We start from the raw sequence: 20,578 nt of genomic DNA on the forward strand, positions 1-20,578 counted from the left end.
TAGAAGATGGTCCAAGAGAGTTGCTGTTGTCTCAGAATCCATACTCCTGCAGCCAACCTAGTTACAGGTTGATTATGGCTTTTTTGTAACACTTTATAAAAATAGCTAGCATTTATATAGTGCTTTAAGGTTTACAAATATTATCTCATTTATCCTCACAACAACCCTGAGAGATAGGTACTATTATTATCTCATTTTGTAGATAAGGAAACTGAGGCAGAATGGGGTGATTTGCTGATGGTCCCATAAATAGTATCTGAGGCCAGACATATGATACCATGTCTTAATGTCCTTGTTTCAGACTAATTGTATTTAGTGGCTGACTAGTAAAGATAAATGCACTGGTAGGGGCTCATGAGCTATGTTTTAGGAGTTCAGTCCCTCAGATCACCCTGAACTTGGGATAGCTGCTGGATCCAACCCATGAGTATAAATTGGTAGGAGGAGGAGGGTATCTCAGAGAGAGTACTATACTTGTTAAATTGAACCTCTTGCTTATTTGGAATGCTTGTACAGCGATACGGCATAGTGGGAAAAAACATCAAATTTGAAGATTGGCTATCATGTCCCACCATTGGGGGACTCTGATAACAATCCTTAATGACGTTAGGAAAGGCCTTGTGCAGTATGTGGTACCTAAGCTAAGCCTTGAAGGGGGCTTGGAGTTCCAAGAAATGAAGATGAATCAGGTGTGGGGTAAAGTCTAGAAACCACTCCTATCTCTCACATTGACTCAGGGTCAGGAGGAGAGACTGATAGCATGTTATCGGTTGCCCTTTGATACCCCTTTATCTCCATTACTTGATACTATTTTCTCTGTTCATACCACACCCTCCTTCCACTCAGCTGCCAAAGTGATCTTCCTAAAGCGCAGAAATGACCAGGTCACCCTCCTCCCCCCATTCAATAAACTCCATTGGCTCTCTATTACCTTCAAGATCAAACAAAATCCTGTACTGACATTTAAATCCCTTCGTAACCTGCCCCCTCCTAATTTTCTAGTGTTCCTACACCTTCCTGCCTTCCTCATATTCTTTGATCCCATGACACTAATCTCTCAGCTATTCCTCACACAAGACATTCTATTTCCCAACCCTGCTTTTTCACTGGCTGCTCCCCACGCTTGGAATTCCCTCTTTTTTCACTTCCTCCTCCTCCTAGCTTCTCTGGCTTCCTTCCAATTCCAGCCAATACTAGTATCTTCCTTCTGTGATTATCTCCATATCAGCCTGCCTATATCTTGTCTGTACATAGCTTTTTGCATGTTGTGCCCCCATCAGACTGTGAGCTCCTTGAGCAGGACTGGTTTTGGGTTCTTTGTGTCCTCAAAACTTAGCACATAGTAGGAACTTAATAAATGCTTGTTGACTTGACTTGATACACAATGTCTGCCAGGTTGATTCAGAAGTCAGGCTAGACTTTTTTTTTAACGTGTGCAAGAGACGAAAATCCAATTTCAAGTAGAATATTCATAGCTTAAAGTCAAGATCCTATTGGAAAAATCCTTTTTTTCTGAAGGACTTGAGTGGAATTCCATAAGGCTTTCTGTATGCCACAGAGCTGGTTTCCTGGCTGCCTGAAACCAGCAGTAACCAGGAAATAATCCCGAGAGAGGATGCAGTGTCCATGGTCCCCTGCACCTGAGACAGGCACAGGAGTTTTGGTGAGAATATTCCCACATCCCAAGGGCTCCAAACACCAGATCTCTCCCCTGGACAGCTCACACCCAGGGGATGTGGTTGGGGAGCGTGGCCTTAAATCCACCCAAAGAAGAAGCTACCTGCTGAACTGGTCCTAGCTGGAAGCTTGTTTCTAGTTTGTAGAATGACATGGGAAAGTATAGGGGTTGGAGAGAGGAGCAAAGTTGGATGTGACCCAAGGTTTTCTCCATGGCCCTCTTCTCTCTCTGCTTTCTCTCTTGGCACTCTCATTCACTTCCACAGCTTCAAGTTGCATCTCTAAGCAATAATTCCTAAATATATTTCTCTAGGCCTAATCTCTAACCTCTCTCCTGAACTTCAGATGGCATCTATGGAAACCCACATGTGCCAGGGCACTTCAAACTGAGCAGATTCCTTACCTGTTCCTCTATATTTGTTCCTTCTGACTTCATACTTTGATCAATAGGACCACCATTCACTCATTCCACCATGTTTGAAAGTTAAATGTTACTGCTTATAGACAATTGGTTACCAAGTCCTGTGGATTTCACCATTTTAATATTTTTCTTTCTCTTTTTTAATTTATTAGTATTTTTTGACATTCTTTTGTTTTTAAATTTTGAGTTCCAAATTCTCTCCCTTCCCTATCCATTGAGAAGGTTAAGTAATATGATATCAGCAATATTTTTCATATGAGGACTACCCTATTACAGGCCTGCCTGGACCATGGCATTGATCTCCTAAGACATCTTTCTACTTCTTTTCTCGTGGAAGACTTCAGACTAAGCCACATAAATCTGGTCACGCTATCCCTGTGCTAAAAAACCATGAGTGGGTCCCTACTGCTTAACGAGTAAAGTTCAGACTCATTAAGCTGCCATTCAAATCCCTCCATAATTTGACCCTACTCTGCCCTCCTAGTGTTAGCTTATATGATTTCCCTGGTGTGTTCTGTGCCTCTGATAATTGAATTACCCTCCAGCCCTAGACATATCTGAGCCTGAGACACTTCCTATGCCCGAATGCCCCCCTTACTCTTCCTGGCCTGTTGAGTCTCTAACTTCCCTTTAAAACACAACTGATCCACATAGCATAACTTACGTTTTCCCTCCTAGTTAAACCTCATCTAGCACACTGCACCTCTCTGATGCACCCAGTAGGTAGGTATTATTTTGTAATGCCTGTATGTGCATAGGACTCTTGAGAGCAAGGATGGTACAGCATTTCCACTGTTTTCTTCCTAGGGTCTTGCACATTTCACTGCACACAGTAGGTTCTTCATAAATGTTCATTAAATTGAATTTTTTTCAATCAACAGAAATCCATTGAATGCCTACTGCGTGCAGGGCATTAAAATGTACAAATCTCTCTCTGTCCTTGGAGCCAACTTTAATTGCCTGTGATAACTGCAGCTTCTCTAGTTTAACTAATTAGAAGTATGGTGAATAATTTTCTAATGATGTCTCTACCTGGTTGCTGTCTGGGAAAGCCAACAATGAAAAGGATTAGGCTGGGGTGTTGTAGCCCACTTTCGATTAATTTTTTTTTTAAATTCGATGGTTTATTTGCATTCAATTTATTAACAATAAATTTTAATAAATAAATATTTCCCTTTAGGGAAAGAAAAAGTAGTCATGTCTCCCCGTCGGGGAATCGAACCCCGGTCTCCCGCGTGACAGGCGGGGATACTCACCACTATACTAACGAGGAGTACAAACAGCGAACATGCCAATTGATCTCATAACCTGGCCATTCTTGCCCCGCCCACGTCGACTGAAGTAGCCAACGAGAGAGAAGGCTCAACTCCCGGCCGCCAATTCAATTCGGCGGAGGCCCGATGTGACACGTGGGGTTGGGTAAGGGGAAGGCGGGCCACAGTGAGGGTGTCGTTTATTGCTACGTTCGACGCCGCCTCCGTTCCGCGGCCTCGTTGTCCTCGGCCCGGTCATTTACTCGCTGCCCCAAGAGGACAACTTCCTCCGGGACGTCCGGTAGCAGCTACCCAAGGCGGACATCTCCCCGACTCCTCCTCCTCCTAAAACAGGAGACGCCCTCCTCGCTCCGCCGCCCGGAGTCATGGACCCGCCCAGCCGCAAGGCGCCACGGGACTTGTAGTCTGACTCCCGGCGGCCCGCCTCTCCCGGCGGCCCTCCCGGACTTCCCTTCCCGGCATGCCCCGCTCTCCCCCTTCCGGGCCCGCCCCCTCCTTTCCCCGCCCTCTCTCGGCGCAGAGAGGACGCGGGCCGGCCGCCGGAGTTAGTGCGGCTCTCGGCGTCCCCAGAGCGGACGAGCCATGGCGGAGGCGCTCGACTGGTGCTCTTTGGCCTCGCCGGCTTCCGTCTGCCACATCACGCACCTGCACCTGCGCTGCGCCGTCGACTTCGCCCGGCGGGCGCTGCGGGCCACGGTCCAGCTCACCGTGCGCTCCCAGGAGGACAGCCTGCGCAGCCTGGTACGGTGGGGCCCCGGCCTCCGCGACCCCCGACCCTCGCGCTCGGCCCCCGGCCCCGAGAGCCCCGCCTCCGGCGCCGGGACCCCGTGACCTTGGGCCAGTCACTGAGCCGCCCTCGGCCTCAGTTTCCCCATCTGTAAAATGGGAGGGGAGGACTGGATGGCCCTGAGGTTCCTTCCAGCCCTAGAGCTATGACCCCTCCCCCCCTTTTCCATTTATAACTCCCCCATTTACAAGCCATTCTCTTCTCTCGGCCTCACTTTCCCCATCTGTAAAAACGGGAAGGGAGGACTGAATGGCTTCAGACATTCCCTTTTATATGTCATTTCCCCACTTTCGGCCTCAGTTTCCCCCCCACGTCAAAAAGTCTCTCCCAGCCTTCGGTTTATGATGCTATGATCCCTTCACAAGTCATTGTCTCTCCCTGGGCCTCAGTTTCCCCATCTGCAACGTGAAAAGGGCAGGACTAGATGACCTCAAAGATCCCTTTCAGCCCTGGATCTATATGATCTTAAGACCCTCCTTTACAAGTCACTTTCTTTGGGCCTCAGTTTCCCCATCTGCACCGTGAAAAGGGCAGGACTAGATGGCCTAAAAGATCCCTTCCAGCCCTACATCTATGATTCTGTGACCCTTTTACAATTCACTGTCTGGCCCTGGACCTCAGTTTCCCTATCTGTAAAAAGAAGAGCCTCTGGGGGCCCCTTCCAGCTCTGGATGCACGCCCCCCCCCCTCCCCCCCCGTGCCTTCTGCTCTTTTGCCCGCCCTCTTGTTAACTTGCATTCACTTTCTCTCCCTCCCAGCCCGGCTCAGCCCTTCCCCATTCCCATTCTTCCTGCTCAGCCCCCAAGTCATGGTCACTCAGTCCTTATCCAGGCTCAGAGCCCTTCCCCACCTTCTCAGCTTCCATTTCATTTGAATGAATTTGTAGTACTTACTCCCTTAACAGTTAACTTTTTGTTCCCCACCTCTGCCCCTCCCCTTCCCGTCCTTCCCTGCCATATCCCCTGAGACCCAGAAAAAGAGCCAAACCCACACCTCTAATGGGTCTCCACTGTGCCCTCCACTCCTGCTCTCTGCTCCCTGTCTAAGCATCCCTCTTCCCTCCAGTTCAAAGCCCTACTCTTTTTCTGGGTGTCTCTGGCATTCCCTGGTGGTCCCAGCCCCCCTTCACCTGTGTCCCCCAGCTTCCTTTCCTCGGTGTTTTTTGCCTCTTGGCGCCTGCCCTGGCCAAACCAGCTTTTGTAGCCTGAATCTCTAGTTCCTAATCCATTCCCCTTGTTCCCTCTACATTTCCTGTACACCCCTCCCACTCTCATCCCTCCAACACACAATTTGTGGGCTCTCGGTGCGTTTTAGTCTGTGTTTGCTCAACCGCCCTGGTTTTTGTGCTTGTCATTAAAGGCCACTTTCTAGTTAAGACTAGTTAAGACTTTGAATCATACGCTCATCAGAAAATAAGCATTTGTTGTTCACTCATGCCTGACTCTTTATGAACCCTTGGACCATATTTTTCAACGGGGTTTTCTTGGCAGAGATACTAGTGTGGGTTTTGCCATTTCTTTCTCCATTGGATTAAGGCAAACAGAGGTAAGTTACTTGCCTAGGGTCACACAGCTAGCCAGTGTCTGAAGCCACATTTGAACTCAGGTCTTCCGGACTCCCGGCCCAGCACTGTATCCAGTGGGCCATCTAGCTGCCTGTGGTTAAAAAAGTAGCAGGTTTTTAAATGGTCTCAGAGTTTCTCCTCATTCATAATTAGAAGGTACCTTTCGTCTGAAGATCTCAAAGAAGGAGAATTTTAGAAACTAGAGGCAGATGAAAGGGCTTGTCCTATTTCCCACAGCTGGCCATGATAGGGTTTTTTGGCACAATATAACATGAGCCCCCTAAATCATAGTAATAAGGAGAGGATTTCTTTGCTCTAGAGGAGGACAAGATCTATGTATGAGGTTAAAACAAATTGGACAGGATAGTACACAGATAAAAATGGTCCCCCGAGCCAGCCTCCTTTTCCATCAGTTTGTTTCGGATCAAGTCATTTTGTTAGGGTTGTAGGTCTCCAACTAGAAGAACCATTGATCTACCCTCCTCATTTTAGAGATGAAGAAATTGAGGCCCAGGGAGGGTAGGTAAGTGACTGGCCCAGGGTGACCCAGGTGCTAAGCATGAGAGGCCAGGTTTGAACCCAGGTCCTAGAACTTGGTACATTCAGGGTGGCGCCTGGGCTCCTGGCCCGCTCCAGGCCTATTAACCAAAGTTTGCCCTTTTGAGGAGTCGTTATTGTGGATGAAGATCTTCAGGCAACAAGGATGGTACTTCTCTGCCCAGGAGTCACAGCTCTCATGCTCTGGCCTGTGATTCTCTCAAAGCACACTTTATTTCTGAGTTATGTACTTTGGTCCTCTTACAGTTAAGTATCTTTTGCTAATTGCACGGGCAGGGCTAAAGCATATTTGTTTTAATAGGGTATTTCACTCGTTAAGAAATGGAAACAACTGCTCATTGATTTATAGCACTATGATAGTTCTGAACTTGCACACCGTGAAGGTAAGAATAAACAAGTTAGCTGTGGATTTTTATGGCTGTCTTTTTTTTTCTCCTTATCTGGTTTTAGAAGACAGTCCTCCTGTCAGTTGATTAAATATGGACAAAGTATGCAGTCAGTGGGAATGTGGTTAGCAATGCCTGAGATCTAGATCAAGGGGAAAAATAATGTTGTTTCCATTTCTCACAGTAGTGGTCTACCATTAGCCATAGCCCAAAGCTGGCACTGGTGCTTCGCTTCCAATAATCAAAGATGTTGGCAATAAAGTTCAATCCTTTTTAAGTTTCTTTTTTTAATTTGTAAGTTTCCATTTCTGTTCATTCCTGTTATTCAGGGCAGACTTTAAGGATTGTTTCTAAAAAGTTCAGATCTTTATTTGAGAATATAATGTAAGAAAATCTTTATAAATTATAACATTTAATAATTAACCTTAATTGGGCCATTATCACCTTTCAGGTAATTCCAGACTTGGTATTCAAGGTTCTCCTCAATCTGGTACTACCCTACCTCCATGTCCAGCTTTATCTCTTTGACCCCTCCACACAGGCTTGAAGGGTCCGCCATCTTGATTCCTCAGCATTTTCCTAACAATCCCTAGGTGCCTTGTGTTGTGGAGCCTCTATACTTTGGGTCCTCTATGCCTAGCATCGCCTCTCTCTCTCTCTATTTATCCTCAGAGTTCAATGAAAACATTAACCTGTCCTTGAAGCCTTCCCAGACCCTGTAGTGGAGAGCAAACGTTTGCAGATTTTGCATTTTGGAAGGGGAGCAACTCTCCATTTCACTTATGCAACATTGGGCAATCCAGTTCTGCAAGTAACTTCTTATCCCTCTATCCTTCTGTAAGCTCCATGGAGCCAGAGAGGACAACTTACCTAGACTTTGTATTTCCCCCCAGCACATGACTGTGCTGTCTGCACACAAATCATGTACCAAAACATTGTTGAATGAATGAATGAAGAGATCTGTGCAAGACCCCAAGTGAGAAGGAGGGTCTTAAAACAAAGGGCATAGTTCAGGGATTATTTCCAAAAACATTCAGATCTTTATTTGAGAACATATTGTTTTAGAAAATCTTCATAAATTATGATGTTTAGTAATTCATCTTCATTGTCTCATTCTCACCTTTCAGGTAAGTTCAAACTTGGCATTCACAGCCATCCTCAATCTGCCTCCTCCAGCCGTGTAAACTTTATCTTGGCTCTGAAGAACACTTAATGAAGACTGATTCTAGCTCATTAGATTTCTAAAAATTAACATTTAAAACTTTTAAATTTAAGGTCTGGAAGCTTTACGGAGATGTTCTGAAGATGACATTTAATCATTTGTTAGGACTTCCCACTTTTTAAGTGCTTTTTCCAGTTTATTGGAAAATATATTTACTAAATACCTCCCCTGTACAGAGAGTATTGTGCTAGATAGACCCTAGGGGAGATAGCTAAAGCCATAGCATGCAGCCCCCAGAGTGTACAGCAGAGTAGGAGGGACATAACCCACATTACTTTGGTGCTTTGGCCGTCTGCCATTTTGTTGGGGTGGGATGCAGGTGTCAGTCCTCTTTACGATTCAGTATGTGGTCTTTGAGAGTTGTTTTGGACAAAGAATCATTTCCCCCTGCATCCATCGTGGTCCTGATGTATTTTGGACTTGGGCTGGTCCCCTAAATATGCCATCTGGCCCACTCCCCCAATCCCTCCCCTGCCAATCCAAGCTTTCCCAGCCTGGTGGGACCTGCCAGTGCTTGTACTCAGCTTCATCCTCGAAACTCCAGGGTCCCCCACATGCTTATCATGATAACGCATTGAATTAGAATTATAATAGAGGAACACATGATACATAATTAGAATGTAAAACAGACCTAGGCTGCTAGGTGATGCAGTGGATAGTCCTGGAGTCTGGAAGACACCTTTCTGAGTTCAAATCTGAGTTCAGACACCTACTAGCTGGGTGACTTGCTCAGGCAAGTCACTTAACCCTGTTTGCCTCAGTTTCCTCATCTGTAAAATGAGCTGGAGAAGGAAATAGCAAACCATCACAATATCTTTGCCAAGAAAACTCCAGATGGGATCACAGAGAGTCAGACAAGACTGAAACGACTGAACAACAGAAAAACAGACAGGGAAGGTACAAAGTACTGGGGAAGGCCTGAGGAATGATGACTTACTTTCTGGGGTACCAGCACTTTATTTAGGAGTCATCATGGTGTTCCCATCGTCAGACTTCTTGAAAGTCAGTTGGCCAGATTGAATCCCACCATCTGCCTCCCATGTGGCTCAGCATTCATTCTTGGTCTTCTGAGAAGTGAGTCTTCTACTCACAGACTACTTCAAGCCAGAGGTTCCTGTATGGTTGGATTTTACCTTCGTCTTTCTAGTCACATACATATTCATTCAATAAATATTTCCTGTGTGATCCAAGGTGCTGAGCTAAGCGATAGAGTAAATAGAGGAGGAAGACCCGATAGGTTCCCGTCCTTGCAGAATTTACAAGACAGTTGGGTGAATGAGAAATAACCTACAGAAAATCATGTGGAAGAGCAGTTAAGTTGTGTATAATAAACACTATTTAGAACATAACTTAAATGTATGATCGTAGGATCATACCTTTAGAGCTGGAAGGGAACTTAGAGGCTATATCAAGTACAACCGCTCATTTTACAAAAGGAGAAACTAAGGCACAGAGGTGGTTTTTTTGTGTTTTTTTTTTTTTTGGTTTGTTTGTTTCTGTTTTTAAACTTGCCCAGGTCACTAAGTGTTAGAGGCAGGATTTGCACTCAGCTCTTGCCCTTTTTGTCTTAAGATAATGTAATACAAGATAATTGAGGTTACATTTTTTAATTATAAAGAGCTAATTATAGATCATCAGATTATCTGGTTTGTAGACTGTCTAGGCTCCTTTATTTCCCGTCCTTCCTATTACCATTTTTTTTTGGCTGTGCACTGCTTACTATAATGTTAACTGAGCAGTGTGCCAAGGACAGTTTATTTAGAAACTTCCTGTTGGGTTTGGAGCCTCAAGCTAAGACTTGATGCCAGGAGGCAGCGTGGTGTCAGGAAGACCTGCTTTTGTATCCTAGCACTTGTGACAGCGGGCAAGTTGCTTAACTTTTCATTGCCCCAGACAACTCCCTAAGAAGGCAGCTCTCAAAGTGTGTTCCAGGAACGCCTGGAAGTGTCCCTGACCTTTTTAGGGGGACCACTATCTCAAAATTATTTTCATAATACTAAGATGGCTTGATTTCTAATGTAGTAAATAAATCTTTGGGTATAACCTGCATAAACAAAAGCTATTTTGGGTGGGGGGATCATTAATTTTTGAGAGTTTAAAGGGTTCCTAGGACTAGAAAGTTTGAAAACTACTTCTCAGACTGCAGATTGCTAGAGGGAGATTGAGGGTGGGGGAATTTCCCACAGAAGGGGGAACACAAGCCTAGGAAAAAGCATTCAAGTTCTAAAATGCATCATTTAGATCAGGGGTCCTCGAGGCTGCAGGTTCCCCACCCCAATCTAGATTCTCCCATATGTAGAAAGAGAAGCAGGAAGAGTGGTCAGAGAGCTCTCCTCTAAGCCAGGAAAACGAGGTCAAATTCCTGCTCCGACACCTACTGCTTGAGTGACCTTGGATAAGTCATTTCACAGGTCAATGCCCCCGGGTAGTCCTCTGACTAGAATTTGTAGAGCAGGTGGTGATCTGCACTGGTGGAGGGTGTTTCTTCATAGAACTGTACACCAATATAATCACACTTCTGGTCCAAAAAATACATCAGTGCAGAAAGGAGCTCTAGTTCTACTAGGTTAGAAATACTTTAAGAGGTGCTTAACAGAGTGCCTGGCACAGAATAGGCTTTTAATAAATGTTAATGGATAGATTGATGGATGGAGCTTACAAAATGTCAGGACTAGGGAGAGAGATAATGATAGCCAACATTCTGTAGTGTCCTATGGCTTGCAAAGTGCCAACATTTATTATCTCAGTTGGTCCTCCCAAGATTCTTTTGCAGTAGGTGCAGATGAGGGGGTCACCAGTAGAGGGGCATTGTAGGTAGGGGAATAGATGACATGCTGGTGAGGGAAGAACTGAGAAAAGGCTGAGGACCCAACCTTAAGGGGTGCTTGTTTGAGGGGGGTGAAAAGAGGAGCCAGAGTGGGAGAAGCAGGATGGTAGTGTCGCAGAAACCAAAGAATTAGAAGGGTTTCAAGGAGGACATGGTTGGGAGTTTGGAGGATGGACTTAGAAAAGGCCTTGAATTTGGTTGATTATATTATTGGTAACCTTCCAGGATGCCTTTCCAGTAGAGGGAATGGGAGCCAAGGTTGCAAGAGTTAAGTAGAAGATGATATAAGGACATTGAGGCAGTAGATGTAGACAGTTAATTCAAAAAAGTTTGACTACGAAGACAAAAAGAGAATAAAACGGTAACTAAAGAGGGCAGCAACGTCAAATGAGGAAGACTTTTGAAGAAGAGGGAGGAGCCAGTAAAGAGGGAGAAATTGAAGATGGCAGAAAGGGGTACTTAGGATGGGAGGTCGGAGTGGCCACCTACATTTGCAGGTGGAGAGAGGACCTGCATTCAATGCTTTTACCTGGTGGACTTTGGGAAAATCAGTCAGTGTCACTGGGTCTTAGTTTCCTTATCTGTGAAGTGTAGGGATTAGACTAGGATGAGCAGTTCTAGATCTGTGATTCTGTGAGTAAGCATTTATTAAGTGTTTACTGTGTGTAATACCCTGTGGATTTAACCCCTATCCATAGCCACAGTAACAGTTATTTACATGCTATTTTTCTATTCAACACTGTTATCTTTCAACATACAGATATAATGGGATCTAGAAGGTGGAACCAGAGAATGCCTGAGTCCTGGGTTGATCAATGTAGTGGATATATTGGATAGCAACAGAGGCAAACAGCTGTATAGTGATTTGTGAAGCCAAGGCTTTCCTAACAGAGGTGTTAAAGATTAGGAGAGAGGAGCTAAAATCTTTATGTACAAGGCATATAATTTCCAACATTTGCAATATGAGAGGGCCTCAAAGCTAGGAAGACCTCCCTCTGAAACATCCTGGCTGTGTCCTAGAGAAGGATTGGGAGAGGTAGTTTCCTCCTGTGAGAATTCCCTATTCCAGTGAAATTATACGTCTAGTCCCTAACCCCCATCATTTGCCTAGATACTTCAGAATTGCTAGTGGTGTATGTATTGTATCTATACAGGATGTCCCAAAAATCTCAATGCATTTTTTTAAACTATTTAGGCTTTAATAGCTTAAAACTACACTAAACCCTTATGTGTCCCTCCTTTGACATACGCTGGCTGTGTAACCCTGGGCAAGTCACTTAACCTCCAAGTGCTCTTGAAGATGATTAATTTTCAGAGAAGGTGCTGACCTGCATTGTTAAAGGGAGTTTTCTATCCCAGTGAAATCACAGGTCAGCTCTGTGGACATGTCTATCTGTATCCAACCTGTAACCAAACCTTTTCCAGAAACTTACATTTAAATATCTGTTTGAATTTTGGGTCATATTTAGATCAGCTTTGGACTCATTGGCCCCCATTTATTTACTCAGCATCTAACTTTTCCTAATCAGTTGGCTGTAATTTTCATTGCACAGATCCAACCTTCAGTTCTTTGGGTGCATAAAATAACATTTCTTTTGTCGCTTATATTTCTTTAAATTATTGATTTTATTCCAGATTTTGGATACAAAGGATCTTAAAATAGAACAAGTCGTGATTAATGGACAAGAAGTTCAGTTCTGTCTAGGGGAAAGGCAAAGCTTCAGAGGATCCCCACTGGAAATCACTCTTCCTGTGGCACTGAGCAAGTAAGGTTATCACTTTTCCTTGTGTAGAGTCTTAAATTAATTTTAGGAGAAAATAAAAAAAAATTTTGGCATGTAATTTTTTTACACTAACCCAGGGGTGAGGATCCTGCAGCCTTGAGGCCACATGTGGCCTGAATCCAGACTTCACAGAACAAATCCCCTTAATAAAGGGATTTGTTGTAAAAGTTGGACTCAGTCAAAAGGCCACACCCGAGGACCTAGAGGGCCACATGTGGCCTCGAGGCTGCAGGTTCCCCAGCCCTGCACTAGCCTTTCTTGCTTGTTGGTTTCTGGGTGAAATGGAAGTTACAGTACTAAGTGTGTGATTTTATGATGAGCTGAATGAAGGAAGTGGTGTAGATAAACACTTGAATTTAAGGATTTGAGATAGCTAAGTCAGACCAAATAGATAAAGGTGGCTCTGATCATAGCTTAGCAATAGTGGAAAGAATTTTAAGAATACGTAAACCCATGCTTATATTTTAAGATAAAATCAGAGGGGAGTTTGTTTAAAATAAATTAGCCAGAAGGAACCTCAGAGATCATTTAGTTCAGCCCCACACTTTATATTTGAGGAAACTGAGCTTCTAGTTATACAGTTCGTTAGTAGAAAAACAGGATTAGAACTCAGGTCTCTAGATTTCCAGTCCCAATTCAGTGCCATTTTTGGCTACTGTTGGGTTCATCCCTCCATAGTTCTTCTGTTTCACTGATAAAAATACACATTTATAATCAAACTACCAGCTGTACTCATTTTCCTGAGTTACAGCTAATACAGCCTCTTACTTCATTAAGAAGAGAGAGGCCACCTGAGTTCCCTAAATTCCCATCTTCCATTCCTCAAAACTTTTCCTCACCCACTCTCTGCCTTTCTAGTCACAGAGAAGGTATCTGTCTCCCTCACATAGTCTGATTTCCCATATCTGTGCTCGGTCTCATCTCTTCCTACCTCCTCTAGGGCCTAGATTGGAGAGTCATTGCCAGAGCTGGGCATGGTGGGTATATGCCTGCAATCTGGCTTGAGGCTGGCAGATCTCTTGAGCTCAGGAATGCAGAGGTGCAGTGGGCTAAGTTGACCAGATTTATGCTCTATGTTTGGTATTAATATAGTGAATCCCAGCGAACAGGTGCTACCAGTTTGCTTAAGAGGTGAACCACTCCCGTGAATAGCCCCTACATTTCCAGCTTAGGCAATATGGGTAGAGTCAGTCTGTGAGGAAAATCATCCCCTTACTGTCTTTATTCATTTTTACAAATTTAATTTAATTTTTCAAATGAACAAAAATTAATTTTCTCTTTTCTATTTACCCCACCCCTGAAAAGAAAAAAGAAAACCAAACCCTTATAACAAATATGCATAGTCGAACAAAACTAGTTCCTACATTGGACCTGTGTATAGGGTGTCCCAAAAGTCATGGTGTAGTTTTAAATAATTAAAACTATTAACACTTAAAACTTTTGGGATACCCTATATGTCTCAATCTATACCTGGGTCGATCAACTTTTTGTTTGGAGCTGGGTGGCCTTCTTCATTATGGATTCTCTGGACATAGAGTTGGCCATTGCATTGATCAGAGTTCTTAAGCCTTTCACAGTTCTCTGTCCTTACAATGTTGTTATTGAGTAGATTTTTTTTCCCTGATGTTGCTCACCTCCCTCTGCATCTGTTCATACAAATCTTCCTAGGTTTCTCTGAAACCATCCCCTTCATCATTTCTTATAGTACAATGGTGCTCCATAACCTTCACATGCCGTAGTTTGTTCAGTCTTTCCGCAGTTGATGGCATTCCCTTGGTTTCCTTTGCCACCAGAGGGAAGAAAAGCAGCTGTGAATAATTATTCATATTTCTTCCTTTTCTGCCCCTTGACTCTCCTCCCTCTCTGACTCCTGTCTGCCTGGAGACATGCTCAGGTTTATCCACTCCCAAGGAAATTCTGCTTTTGACCTTTGTTTGCTGTCCCTCTACTGGGTTCCGTATCTTTGTTCTCTTTTACTGCCAGTCTGCGTCCAACACCTCCACTTCCTCCACACCCATTCTTTCATCGGCTTCTGTCCCCCCTGCTGTGCTCAGACTTCCCTCTCAGATGTCACTAATAACCTTCTCGTGGCCAAGTCCACGAGCCGTGCTTGAAGCGGTCACTCCCTTGATCTCTGCACAGCATTCAACCCTGTTGACCACATCCTCTTAGTGAGTATTTGCTCCCCCCTTGGCTTTAGAGACACCAACCTCCCTGCGCTGGCTCCTCTGTCTCTGATTCCTGACCAGTCCTGCTCTGGCTGAAGTCACATGTTTCCATGACACTGTTAGGGCTAGAACTCAGGTCTGAAGCCCCTTGTCTGGATAATGCTTGCTGTGATTGACTAACAAAGCTCTTTGCTCGTTTGCTGGCATGCGCTGAATGCTGTCGTGATTTACCAAGAGTCTACATTGCATAGAAGAAATGACATAGGCATGATTTCTGCTTTCTTTCACGTTGCTTATAGCATAGAGCCATAGGGAACCCCTTCATGTTTGCTTTGGGCCATAAGCAAGTTTGGTTTTATTTTTTTACTGGGAGGAGAAAAGCATAACCAAATATGATTATTATTCCAGCTTCATATTTCCTAGGAAGCAGGGATTCCTCACCCTTCTTGGGTCATGGATCCCTTTGGCCATCGGGTGAACCCTTCTCAGCCTTTGTCTCATGTTTTCAAGTGCATAAAATGAAGTACATGGGAATACACAGGACATCAATTATAACGGAAGACAGTCATCCAGATATTTAAAAATCAAGTTCATGAACCCACCCCAGGCTAAGAATCGATGCTGTGTGGTTTAGTCAGTCTATGACTTTTGCACTTAAAAATGAAACTGAAATGTAAAGACATTTCTGGTGTGGGGCTCTCCTGAAAGAGACATCTGCTGGAAACTTCTTTGCTGATCCTCACCGAGAAAGGACTCGAGAGCAGTTTTGATGGGTCCTTTGGTTTTTTTTATTTGTTTGTTTTTAAATGAAGGGGCACATTCCAGAAGCTGTCACTTTAGCTCAGTGTTCATGCTGTCATTCTCAGAGTTCTTTCCCAGCGCCTTTTAGCTGTGGCCACATCCCAGCCATAGGTTGCTCATGTGTGTGTTCATGTTTTGTTTTCCTGCAGAAAGCAAGAAGTGGTCGTGGAGATTTCCTATGAGACGTCCCCCCAATCTTCAGCTCTGCAGTGGCTCACTCCCGAACAGACGTCTGGGAAGAAACACCCCTATCTGTTCAGCCAGTGCCAGGTAAGAGGGATCACAGGACAATTTGTCAGACAGATGCCAGGATGTCAGTTAGTTACTCAACATTTATTAGGTGCCTGCTGCATGTCAGGCGCCGTGCTAAACACCAAAGACACAAAGAAAGGTAAAAGAGAGGCCCTGCTCTCCAGGAGCATCCCTTTTCAAACAGGGAGTTTCTATTTCTTCTCTGAGGACTCTTCTAGGTCTCTGCGTAGGGGCAGGCTGGTGTTTGGCTTGCCCGGGGGAAACTAGAACTGTCGTACGGCTCTCCTGAGAGGTGGTAGGGAGTCAGAATTCCTCTCCACCCTCTCCCCCAAAATGGTGATCTACAAACACGAGGTGGGGTCCAGTAATAGTTTCCAGTGACTCACTGGTGCGAGGATAAAGTCGAAAGCTCTTCCAAACCTTTAGACCTTGAAGGGAGCAGTAGACCAGATGGAAGTGAGAAAGAAGGGCCCATTTTTAGTAAGAAGCAATATGAATGAAGATATTAGGATTGGGGAAGGGGGGGTGGCTCAGTCCTCCCTTATTTGCCATCCTCAGGTTGAAACTATAGCAAAGCAGGCAGGCAGTCACTCAGCAAGCATTTATTAAGCACCTACTGTGTGCCAAACAAAAGACAGTCCCCACTCTCAGGGACCCCACATCCTTTGGGGTAGACCACACGCAAGCAAGTGCGTACAGATCGATATGTGCAAGGCAAGTGGGAGCTAATCAACAGAGGAAAGGCTCTCGTTGCGTGGGCAGAGCTGTGGAAGTCTGCCCACGTATTAAAATGGGAAGCAGAGGTTCCATTTCCATTCATGGACAGACCACGTTTTGGTAATCCATCGAAATCCCAAGTCGCTGTGAAACACGTCTTTGATTTAAACAGTCCAGCTCCAAGTGGCTCTGAGGCCTTCTGGGAAACACTGGCAGCTAACCGTCTCTCCTCGCCCTTCCTCTCCCCCAGGCCATCCACTGCAGAGCGATTCTTCCCTGTCAGGACACTCCCTCCGTGAAGCTGACCTACAGTGCTGAGGTAGGGGATGGCACCTTCTGTCCCTCTGCCCAAGAGTTCTCGTGGGAAAGTAAGGAGCAATGTTGTGGTTGGAACTAGGTCATTACGGGAAGATTTGGCAGCTAGAGAAGGGTATGCCACATTAAGTCCGGGCCAAGGGCTGTGAACAGGGACCTCGGCCTTCCCTTGGAGTCATCCCAGGGAGGTCAGTGTCCAGTATTCTGCAAACAAGAGGAAAGGACTGTTCTGAATTAGGAGTAGGCAGCATTTATACCCTTGAGCCTGTTAAAAAACATCCTGGCGGGGAAAGGTTCTTAAAATAGTTAAAACTTAAAGCAACTACTTTTTCGAGGTTAGCTGTGTTTTTAGGCTCAGTTGACACATATATGGAGGTATAGAGATGTCAGAGAATCCATGAAGACATCTTCAGTGATTGATGGAAGTTACAGAATTACTAGATTGCCAATAACTGCATCATAAAAGGACAAGCATTTCTGACCTAGGCCAGTTCTTCTGGCGCTCTCCCAGAATCGGGAACCAAACCAGCGTTGCCAAATAAATGGGGTCTTGTGAGAGCCCTCCTGGGTATCTAATAACCCCAGGATCTTAACACAAGCAATACACGGGAGAGTGCACAGCACCAGAGGTCCAGAGAGCAGCCTTCCTGGCCCTTTACCACCTTTCTGGGCCTCAGTTGCCTAATTTGAACAGCACAACTAGTGTTTTACACAACTAAAGGTTGGTGCTGGGCCTCCAGCTCTGTATTTAGTATAGATTCCCTGCTTTCCTGGTTTCAAATGTAGTTAAGGCCCATGTCTCCAGCTAAGAGATCCTGAAGGCCTAACATGTATTTGAGCAATTCATTTGCTTGGGCATGGAGTGAACCTTTAGGGCCTTAGCCCTTAGCTCTTAAGCTAAATTCTGGTGTTTGCAGAAAACTCGGCCCCAAGAATTATGGTGCTAGAGCACCTCAGATGGCCTGATGGCCCATAGCTTTTCCTCTGCCTCTGGAAACTGCATTCGGAACATGCCTTTATGACCACTTGCTGCCCTTTTCATAAATGTAGCTATTTGGAGATGATGTCTCAGCTATTTGAAGGCTATTTATCATTTATCATTTAACATTTATCATTTTTACTGTCAGAAAGTTCTGATGTCCAGAATTTCAGTTTTGTATTAACAGTATATATTTTTTAATAGTTGTTCAGTGATGCATGCCTAGTCCTCAGACGTGTCCCCACGAAATAGTTTTGGGGCTAAAGGCATGCCGTCTGTTTCACTTTTGGTTATAAAGAAAGAGCAGTTGGGCATTTGGGGCGTGGAAGCCTAGTAGAGGGATGGTCTTTGTCAGAGCACAGGCCACGGTTAGGTGCTCATGCCCACACTGGTGCAGATTGCTGACTGCTGGCCATTTCATATACTGAGTAGCCAAAGAAGAAAGGAAGGGGGAAAAGGGAGGCTATTTAATATACATATGTATGTTAAATAATTGTGGGTTGAGTTTTGTTTCTAATGAGGAGCTCACATTTCCTTTTGATTAGGTATCAATTCCCAATGATCTGGTGGCTCTTATGAGTGCTGTCCGTGATGGAGAAGCCCCTGATCCTGCAGACTCCAGTAGGAAAATCTATAAATTCGTACAAAAAGTAAGATCCTAGTCTTACTGTATGTTTGCAAGGAATTGCCCTTTTTTATTCTTTCTGTTTTTCTGTCTTAACATCATAATTGTTTATGGTGCGATATTCGAATCTAAAATGAGGATGTTTTCCTTTTGGATTTTCTTTTGAAAATTTCTATTTTTAATCTTCAGAGACAAAAGCTTAGATTACCAAGATACAGGTGGTAGTTGTGCAATTAGCTGATAAAGTCAGATGTTCAGTGCTCGTTTGGGAAGTGAGGAAATGTTGAACCAGTAAAATTGATTTTTCTTTTTTAAGAGATTTAGCCAAAGGTAGTAGGGACTTTTGTCATTTTTACAATGAATGTATTAGAATGTATGACTATATTTATATACTATGTTATATGTTATATGTTATATACTATTATTATATTACATACTATTCTATATTTCATATTAGTATATTATATATGCTGTATAACACTATGTCTATAAAACACTATATTTATAACAATGTATAACACTAAGTTTATCATAGGGTACATTTCTTTCATATAAAATATATTTTTCCTTTAGTAGAGTATTTAGATTTTATTCTTCAATAACAGTACCTTTTTTCTTAGAAGGGAAATGTTGGAAAGTTATCGTCTGTGATTGTGTATTAAAGTTATAGCTCCCTTCCTGTGTTTCCTTCTGTCCATCTGCTCTCTTCTTTTTACCTGCCGTCTGTAACTCTGCTGACCTCAGCTGGATTGGGGTCCAGAGTCAGCTGTCCCTCTTGCTGGCTGTGAGAGCTGGGGCAGCTCTGAATGAATGACCCTGTGACCTCTGCTATTCTTTTGGGCCTCTGCTTCCTCGTTCCAAAAATGAAGGAACTGGACTGAGTGATCTTAGAGAGTGGCATGGGAAGAAGTTTGTTTTCAGCTGTAAAATTCTGACTCTGTTATTTAATGGTAGGTGAGATGGGAAGGGAGTGTGAGCTCTGCTTGGAGGGAATACCGTCATTAAGTGAGAAATTAGAATAGAGGTTCTCTATATAGAAATATCTGTCCGTATTCCAGTGTAAACAGGGGGTCTCAAAAGTCTGGGTGGGGTTTTAAGCTTTCATAATTTCAAACCACATCAAGACTTTTGGGGAGTGTGTGCATGTGTGTGTGTATCAGTTTCTTTTAATGTTGCAGACAAACGTAAACTTGTAAACAAAGCTAAAGCAAAGTATACACCCTAATAACAGTTAATGTAAAATGGCACAAAAGAATGAATGAGGGTTGATTAAGCACTTACCATGTGCTTATTACTCTGTGTTAAGCCCTGAGGATCCAGGTATAAAAGCAATGCATGCCCTGCTCTTAAAGATGGAGGTGACACATGAAGGAATGAATGAGGAGCATTAATTAAACACTTACTCTGTGCCCGAGGCACTTTGCCGGATGCTGGGAATACAAAAACAAGCCAGAAAGACTGTGCCTCCCCTCTAGAAACTTTGGTTCTGAAAGGGGAAGACGACGCATGAATAAAGCTCGAGTTGGAAAGGTGGTGGGAAGCAAGGTTGAGGGAGAAGGAGAAGGAAGCCTAGTGGGCAGGCCGGTGGTTTGGAAGTGGTCAGGAGTTGGTCTGGTGACTTGGTTCAGAGAAGGGGAGAGCTCTCCCAGCTACATGGAGGAAGGTCCTCAGAGGTCTGGGGGTCCCAAGGGTGCAGGGGCAAGGCGCACGGTGCTGCATCATTGTCAGCACAAGCCCCTTAGTTGTGGTCATTTATTGTTCTAAATGGTCATTTATTTGTTCAGAGCAAGCCAGGCTTTGTACGCTGACCTTAGCAGGGTAGCAGGGCCAGCGCTATTCAAAGTGTTTGGCTGGAGGTTCGCTGCTGACTCTCGCCTCCTCTCTTTGAAGTCTTTGTATTTTTTGTGACCTGTACTTCATTGAATCTGTGATCTCATCAGTGTGTGCATTCCCTTCATACGTGCAGATTGCAGCTCATCCTTTGCTGCTCGTGCTGTGAGGCTTTTGTCCATCTCATCCTACAGATCAAATGCAGGAGGCTGCCCAGCATGCTGGGGGGGCCTTCCTTAAGGCCTTTTGTCATGGAACAGATACCAGTTAATGTTCTTATGTAGCATTCTATTTATTATATGCCAAGACAAGCCTTGGGAGTGCTGGTAGAGGAAAAAAAAACAGCTTTGGGACCTGTTTATGAACAGATCCAAAGTTAGTATTTGTATTT

At 44.3% G+C, this 20,578-nt stretch overlaps 1 protein-coding gene and 1 non-coding gene across 2 annotated transcripts in view; one reads left to right on the top strand and one right to left on the bottom strand.

Annotated features, from left to right (window-relative positions):
* Positions 1-3,299: 3,299 nt before the first annotated feature.
* Positions 3,300-3,371, bottom strand: TRNAD-GUC. The gene has a single exon. It is a non-coding gene; the product is annotated as a tRNA-Asp (tRNA).
* Positions 3,372-3,931: 560 nt separating this feature from the next.
* The window catches only part of LTA4H (leukotriene A4 hydrolase), a 40,523-nt gene continuing 23,876 nt past the window's right edge, over positions 3,932-20,578 (top strand). The window contains exons 1-5 of the mRNA XM_027855852.1: positions 3,932-4,113; positions 12,352-12,482; positions 15,619-15,739; positions 16,689-16,757; positions 18,278-18,382. Coding sequence (XP_027711653.1) covers positions 3,955-4,113; positions 12,352-12,482; positions 15,619-15,739; positions 16,689-16,757; positions 18,278-18,382 — 585 coding nt within the window. The 5' untranslated portion in view covers positions 3,932-3,954. The remainder of the gene's footprint in view (positions 4,114-12,351; positions 12,483-15,618; positions 15,740-16,688; positions 16,758-18,277; positions 18,383-20,578) is intronic.

Source organism: Vombatus ursinus, unplaced genomic scaffold (genome assembly GCF_900497805.2).
Source record: "Vombatus ursinus unplaced genomic scaffold, bare-nosed wombat genome assembly UNPS02011334.1, whole genome shotgun sequence".
Taxonomy (NCBI): Eukaryota; Metazoa; Chordata; class Mammalia; order Diprotodontia; family Vombatidae; genus Vombatus; species Vombatus ursinus.